The sequence below is a fragment of the Arachis ipaensis genome, chromosome B09, assembly GCF_000816755.2.
Source record: "Arachis ipaensis cultivar K30076 chromosome B09, Araip1.1, whole genome shotgun sequence".
Classification (NCBI taxonomy): Eukaryota; Viridiplantae; Streptophyta; class Magnoliopsida; order Fabales; family Fabaceae; genus Arachis; species Arachis ipaensis.
Genome location: NC_029793.2, coordinates 142,146,515 through 142,154,603, shown reverse-complemented (window position 1 = coordinate 142,154,603; position 8,089 = coordinate 142,146,515). Strand labels below are relative to the sequence as shown.

The following is an 8,089-nucleotide window of genomic DNA, read 5'->3' as shown; positions in this document are numbered from 1 at the left end:
CGGGGACGGGTTCAGGCTAAACCCGCCCCGGAGTGCATATAGGGTTAGTTTGGAGAAACCTCAGTTCTCACCGTCACTTACTCAATTAGGGTTAGCAACCCCTTTCTCAGTTCTCACTTCCTCTGTTCCTCAGTTCTTCTCCAAGACCATAGTGAGTCCTCTCATCACTCTCAGTTTCTCTTCACTTCACATCTTCACCCTCAAAAAGAACAGAGCTCTTCCTGTTTCCCCCAAAAAAACCCTAGCCTCCTCCACCGCCGCCGCCGTCCGTCGCACCCAAAAGCTTCGTTTGTTCGTCGTGCTCCAGCCCCTCTCCTCGTTCCCCTGTTCCTCGTCTGTTCTTCTCGCTGCTCAGTCGTGCTTTGCCTGCCGTCTCTCGTCGTGCTCGTCGCCGTCGTCCGTCGTCCTCGTCCCTCGAAGGTAATGGCTTCTTGTCCGTCGTGCTCGTCAAAGCTTCTTCATTTTTTTCATTTTTTTCAGAAATCATATTGAAATACTGAATGATTAGCTTTAGATCTGCACACTGCTGTAGTTTTTCATTTTTTTTATTTTTTGTTCAGAAATCATATTAACAATCCTCAATGCTCACTACTCACTGGTCAGCGGTCACTCCTCATTCCTCAATGTTCAGAAATCATGTTTTGTTCTTCGTTTTTTAATTTTTAATGGCTACTCTGAGTTTTTTTTGTTCAAAAGTCATTTTTTTGTGCTCAATGCTCATGCTCTTAAGTGTTGCTCTGTTTTTGTTCTGATTGATTTTTGACTCTGATTGCATGTCAATTGAACTCTACGCTATGAGAACCGCGTGTTTGTTTATTAAAACTTAAAAAGGAGAATGGGACTTGTAATTGAAATAGCTTGTTTGGGTTGAATCACAAACTGTTCTGTTTCCTTTGTTAACAAAATATGCATTTAGTTGGAAAAAAGCTTGAAAAATTGAAGTTGTTTTGGCTTCTTTGTTGATTGGTTATAGGCAGAAGTTGTTTTGGCTTCTTTATCATTCTTATGCATTCTGGATTTTGATTTTATTCTGATTTTACAATTGTCATGGTGTTCTAATTGTGGAGAGAATCACAAACTACATACTGTTCTGTTTCCTTGGTTAACAAAATATGCACTTAGTTTGATGTTGATGTTAACTTTGATGTCATTGAGTTCCTTCAGCCTCATCACAATTTGTAACTTTTGGAGATTTATGGATACCTTAACTCCACATTCCCAAGATGGATTTCAAATCCTTCATTCAATAATCTTAGCTCAATTACTTTGGAGAAATGTGTCTGTGAACAGCTTCCAGAGTTTGGTGTATTACCTTCTCTAACTTAGTTGGAATAAAGCTTGAAAAATTGAAGTTGTTTTGGCTTCTTTAATCAAGGAAATATGCTCATGGTGTTTTGGTGTATTTATGCTTTGAATTATCATTTTTATGCATGTTTAATTCTGATTTTATTCTGATATTTGTAATTGTACATTCTTATTTGAGGTTTTTCTTTTTTTCCTTTTTTTTTTTGAAGGTTGAAAAATTGTTAGGTTAGTTTTGAAAAATTGTGCAATCTGATTTTGAGGTTTTTCTTGTTTTCGGTATGTAAATTAAAAATTCCAATTATTGTACACTTAAAATCGGTTTGATTGCCTTTTCACTATTTTGCTTCTTTTTTTCTTTTTAAATTTCTAGGAAAAGTACTTTTGTTTTTCTCATGGAAATAATATCCAACAAACTAGTAAAATAACGAACTTTAATTTACAAGAGGAGCAAATACTCTAACTTAAATTTTTAGAATTTGTAATGTTGATAAGTTTTCTACAACCTATTATAGGATTTTAAAGGAAGTGAATGCATACATTTGGCTCGACTACTTTAATTGTGCATTCTGATTTGGTTTATTCTGATTTTTTTTCTCATCGTGCAAAGCTCAAACAAGACATAATTGAAGCTTTGATATGTGGCCAAAGTTGGTTGTGGGCACCTTTGGGAAGTAAAGGTGATATATTGATTAATCTTCATTTATGTTAATTTTTTTCATAGTACCAATTAATTTGTTAATTGTTATCTCTTTTAATTTTCAGGTTTAAATATTGATTTGCAAACTTTTAATGATAATGAAGATGTTGAAAGTGATAAAGAATAAGGGTTGAAGATCATTTTATATCTAATATTGTAATTTTTTTATTATGGTGTTAAATTTGTAGTGATCTAACAATATTTTTTTTAATTTCAAGTTATTTTAATTAATGACATTGTATAAATTTTGTGTTTATATTTTAATTTATCTATGAATTTTAAATTTTTGTCTTAATTTATATATGAAAATAGGTAAAAATTAAAATATTTAATTTTTACAGGGGCGAATCGGGGTGGGGCAGGTTCAGGTTCTGTTATTTACTACCCGCGGGTAGTGATGGGCAGGGGCGGAGCTAGATGAAAGATTAAAGGGAGGCCAAAAATATTTATATAATAAAATAAGACTAAAATAAATTTTTAAGGGGAGGCTAAACTGAAATTTATATATAATTTACATGTAAAAAATTAAAATTAGGGGGGGCCATTGCCCCCTTTTCTACAATGTAGCTCCGCCCCTGCATAGTTGTGTGTTTGCCTGATATGCTTATGGTTCTGTTTAATGTCAGTTCATATGCTTTAAAGTTGATTAACACATCTCTTCATTATCAATTCCAAGCTAACAGATAAATTTTCATTTCTAATTAATTGTCAAATTACAAGGACAACAGTTCACTCACATAATTAATCACCAACACCCTAAACTAAATTCATTAACACACACTCTGTCAATGCACATATTCATTCAAACACATCACAATACAACTCAATTTACAAAACTCATATTCACTCAAACACATCCAAATTGAACCCTATATTTTCCCCTAATTTCATCAACCATACTTCAATGACATCACACATGGTAGCCCCTGCCTCTGATTCAACCAAATCTGCGACCAGAAGAAAAATAAACCAACTCATCCAACCGTACCCAACACTGCAGCAACATTCAACTTCCACTCAATGTCCCTCACTTTTGCTTTCAGGGCCGGAACTTTCCTCTTCATCCTTGCAACTTGCGGATCTTTACTCTCTGCTTCTAGGTCTGCCCATCGAAAGAACTCATACTCTTCTTTGATCTACAGCATCCCACCAAAATCAATACCCAGAACAAACAAAACATTGCCATCAATCACCAACAAAAATTTAAAAAATGAACCTCATAGTAGACACAGCCCAAAATCGTCGCCCAAGGTTGTTCTTCGTTCCCGAAATTCTTAGCACGGGTCTCTCACCATGTCCCCCTCTTCTACGCAGACGATGAGACGACCGTGAGCTCTCAGCATCCATGGCTCCACCCAGCTTCGCGAACCCTAGCAGCTGCTCTGTTACGTTGGTTAGGGATGAGATTTTGATTTAATCCCAACCCTCTCCAACCAACCAGTTATAAAAATAAATAAATAAATAAATAAACTTTATTCATTAAAAGCTCAACTGCCAGTAACAACTAAAAGGGCAAAAGTGTCCAAAAATTTTGTTTTATGGAGAGGAGGATGATTTTAAAGCATTTCTGAGCGTTGGGGATGATTTTAATAACAAAAAAAGGCTCGGGACGAATTTGATTTTTACCTTAGACCTTAAAGACAAAATTAGTACTTAACCTACACATATATATATATATATAAAGTTAGCATTTGTTTTAATGATGAACAGCATTTAATTTGTTTCTGTTTCTTTACACTATTTTGGCACTTTTTTTTTAAAATGTTGATTAAAAAAATCCCAATATTGTTAGTGATATATAGATATTATTTAGCTAATTGTGTAGAAATATAGATATTATTTTTTAACTAAAATATGTTAACTAGTTTATATGATCTTGGCATAAGTTTAATAACCTTATTTCATAGTTGATCAATTGACAACTGTTTCAGGAATCAGGAATTATCTAAATTCTGAAATATTGATTTGGACTTGAACGTAAAGGTCAGATTTCTTTGTATGATAACGTGTGATTTGTTGATGTTGAGGTGTTGATTGTTCGAGTTTTTCGTGAAGAGGTGGGGTAGTACTTGTAAGAGACTTTGATGCTTAAGTTAGCAAGGATGGTTTTATGCAGGTTTTTAGTAGATTAGAACATGTGTCATACTTGGGGGTGCCAGTGTATTTATCGTAGAGTAGATAACCACTTTTGTTGGAGTAATTCTATCTTTTCTTATATCTTAGGAGTTTGTTGAGATCTTATCTTTTAGATGAGATAAAGATAGTAAGAGAGATTTGAGGAGACAGTTACTTATTATAAGTATGGCTGGCAATGGATAGGGTAGGGTAGGATTTGGATTTTACCCTAACCCTACCCGCGGATTGAAAACTTTTTTAAAATTCTACTCTACCCTACCCGCGGGTTGAGAATTTCTCAACCCTAACCCTACTCGCACCCTAAAGTTCTAAACCCTACCCTACCCGCGGGTTGAGAATTTCTCAACCCTAACTCTACCCGCAGAAAAATAAAAAAATTTCAAACAAATATAAAATTCAACCATTCCAAATTTCATACATATGAATAAAATAGAAAATAAAAAACTAAGTCCAAATTAAAATTAAAAATAATAAAATCTTAAAGAAATCTAACATAAAATTACAAATAATATGATCATCAATTAGTTTAATGGTTATTTCAAGTTTCTATAAGAAAAAGATTGTGGGTTCAACACTCACTTTCTTCACTACATACATAATTTTTACATATATATTATATAATATATTAGGGGTGCGAGTAGGATAGGATATGGTATACCCTGAACCCGTACCTTACCTTACCTTACTCCCAGGACTCGTACCGCACCCTACCCTACCCACAACGGGTAGAGTAGACAATCCTACTCGAATGGATTGGTTTGGATTAGATACCCGTAATAGGATATAAATTGCCAGCTCTAATTATAAGTACAAGCCGGTCACTTTCGTCGTATTCGACCTCTCAAAGAGGTCAGATATTCGATAGAGGTCATCCTTTAAAGTGAACTTTGTGTCTTTATTAAACCTGACATTATAATTTGGGACAATGTATAAACAGCAACTATGATGATAATAACTTACTTCAATTAAACTCAAACTAATTAGATATTGGTACACCTGCACATCACAGCTAGATTCAATTAAATACCATCCATTGTTAAAATATCATAAATTAGATACACCTTTTAATTTGATTAAACAAGTTCAAAAACACACCACTATATTATACTAAAAATAAAAAAATAATTGCATATTTTTTCACATTATTCATGTATCTCTCTAATATTGTGTTTAGAAAAGAGACTGAGACTAAATTAAATTAAGATTTTATATTGTGTTTAGTATTTAATAGATTAGACTAAATTATATCCGTCGCTATCTTAAGGATTTGTTGTAGTGTAATATATTTAGAATTAAAATTAAATAAAAATATTTAAAAAAATATTATTATAATTTCAATTTCTATCTTAAAAAATTTTAATTTTTTGTATTTTTACTTTTTAAAAATAAAAGATTAAAATTTTGTATTTTATGACTAAAATTTTAGTTTTAATATTTGACAATCAAATACAGTAGTGAGTATTAATCTCAAAAAATAAACGCTAGCTAAGAGTAAGGGGTGACAATGTTTAGTCTACCACAGTCAAAATCTGACTTGTTGACCATCAAATGAGCTAAAAATGAAGCCAAATATTTGTCCCTTAAATGGGACACAAAATCCAAATCACCCTGCTGAATAAAACCCACCACCAAAGATGTAACACTAATATCAATGCTTCTCCATTTTCTCTCATTTGCATATTTCTCCAATGCAGCCTCAACTCTTTTGTAAAGATCCTTTTCTTTTTCTTCTCCAATATTATTATCATAATCATTATTCTTTCTGTTGAAGACCTGAGCAACACACCTGGCCAAAACAACAGCATCTTCTAAGGAACAGCAACCACCTTGGCCAAGGTCAGGGGCCATTGGGTGAAATGCATCTCCAGCAACACAAACATTACCTTTGCTAATGTTTCCTCTTATAAGCTCCCATTGAGGTCTATATTTCAATGGAGCTGTGAATATATCTTCTGGTTCTGTTTTTTCTATGATGCTTCTAATATCACTTGGTGCTTTCTCAAGCTTGCTCAATACAAATTGCTTCATTTTATTTGGGCTCTTTGCCATCTCCAATTCTGTTTGTTAAATTAATTAGATGATGAGCACACTGCTAAATTAATACAATGCCAACTCTTGTACTTCAATTTATTCTTAAAATTATGTATGAAATCCGTTCTAATAAAACTATTTATTTAGTTATTAAAATTATATTTCCACATATAAATAAAGAGACTTGAAAAGCATTCAAAACACACTATGATCAATAAGGACATACATGTTCTGTTCTCAGAAGAAGCTACTGATTCATAGAAGCAATGAATGGAATGAAGAAAGAGAAAGAGTAATGTATATAATTGACCTTCGTTATTTGGAGTCCAAGTCAAAAACCAGTAGACGGTTTTGTTATCACAGGGGAGAAAACCAGAACGAAAGCCTTTCCCAAAGAAATGCATGAAACTGGGTTGAAGCCGATGCCCATCATTATTATTAAAACAACCCCTCACACAATATCTGCCTGTGAAAGAGGTTCCCCTGAACCCTAACCACTTTGCAACCACCGACTTTATACCATCGCACCCAATCAATACCTTCAATTCTCATTCACAAATCAAGTGTCAATTATTCTTGGTATGAAGTTGATATGATATCAGAAAGATTAAAAACTAATTTGTTGTATATCTGAATTTTATTTGCAGGTTTACTTGTTAATGAGTAATGTCTTTAATGATATAGTGGGGATTCACATGCAGATTTTATACAAAATTGATAATTAAAAACTGTTAGATGATTTGTCATGTTTAAAATTTAATTTTAATGTACGTGTATTACATTAATAAACTGCATCAAAATTAAATTCTAAAAGAGAAATATTATTTGTATATCAAAATCAGCCACTAAAATTATCCACCAATGTATTTGTGTATAAATACATATTTGGTTTAATTTATTTTCAATGTGTATTTGTATTTTAACATGTATTTTATACTTGTGGCTGATTTTGGTAGCTGATTTTGGTGTACACGTAACATAACTCATTTTAAAATTATTAGATAACAATTTAAACAAAAAAAACTGACATGCAGTCGTTCATGTGAAGTTGATAATTAAGAACTGTTAGACGAGTTAGTCAAATTTAAGTTGATAGTTAAAAATTGTTAAATGAGTTAATCAAATCTATCAAATTATCTAACGACTCTCAACTTGATATGAAATTAAACCCTAAATCTTACATCCTAAAACGTTTTACATTATCAATACATCAAAACTAAACTTTAATTTTTAACTATAAATTTTACCTAAATGCAATTTCAGGTGAATTTTCCGTATGTAATATACCTTTGTTTTGATGGTTGTTCCATCTTGAAGATGGAGTATCTTGGAGAATCCAGAATCTTCTATTGCAATGAGCTTTGAGGAGAATCTGACTGTTCCATTTGGAAGCTCATTGGCAAGTGCTTCCACCATTAACTGTCTTAGAACACAACGAACTTCAATGTCTCCGCAACTGCATGCATAATAATTAAGATTAAAAAAAAAAATTATATATCATTTGACATAATTATTATGGTACTTATTTAATTTAATTTGATATTTTGTTTACTAAAAACTTATTTCGTAACTGCTTTGCTGTGCCCCTCAAAGAGGTAGTTGATGTTTCTTGAACCATAATCAAAGAAGTCGTAACATTCCTGCAATTCCATTGATCAAGAATTAGCACAAAAGAAATTAAAAAATTAAAACCTAGATCACAATGTAGATAAAATAACAAATCTTGTTCATATCAATAATTCCTAGAAACAATTGCATCTGAAATAGAAAGAAAATTTGGGCAACACTTCTAAATAAAATATATTTAGATATATACAGCGACAGATTAAAACTTTTAATTAAGTAGTAGGAAAAAACATATAGTACATCATACAAACAAAATTTTTTTAACAAATATATCAAAGTATATAGAATTAAATA

General features: G+C 32.2%; 1 protein-coding gene across 1 annotated transcript in view; it reads right to left on the bottom strand.

The window, feature by feature from the left end:
* The window catches only part of LOC107617311 (FAD-dependent urate hydroxylase), a 5,352-nt gene continuing 2,871 nt past the window's right edge, over positions 5,609-8,089 (bottom strand). Inside the window, exons 3-6 of the mRNA XM_016319049.2 lie at positions 7,741-7,809; positions 7,457-7,625; positions 6,480-6,708; positions 5,609-6,195 (exon numbers count right to left, since the gene is read on the bottom strand). Of these exons, the coding sequence (XP_016174535.1) occupies positions 5,624-6,195; positions 6,480-6,708; positions 7,457-7,625; positions 7,741-7,809 (1,039 nt within the window). The 3' untranslated portion in view covers positions 5,609-5,623. The remainder of the gene's footprint in view (positions 6,196-6,479; positions 6,709-7,456; positions 7,626-7,740; positions 7,810-8,089) is intronic.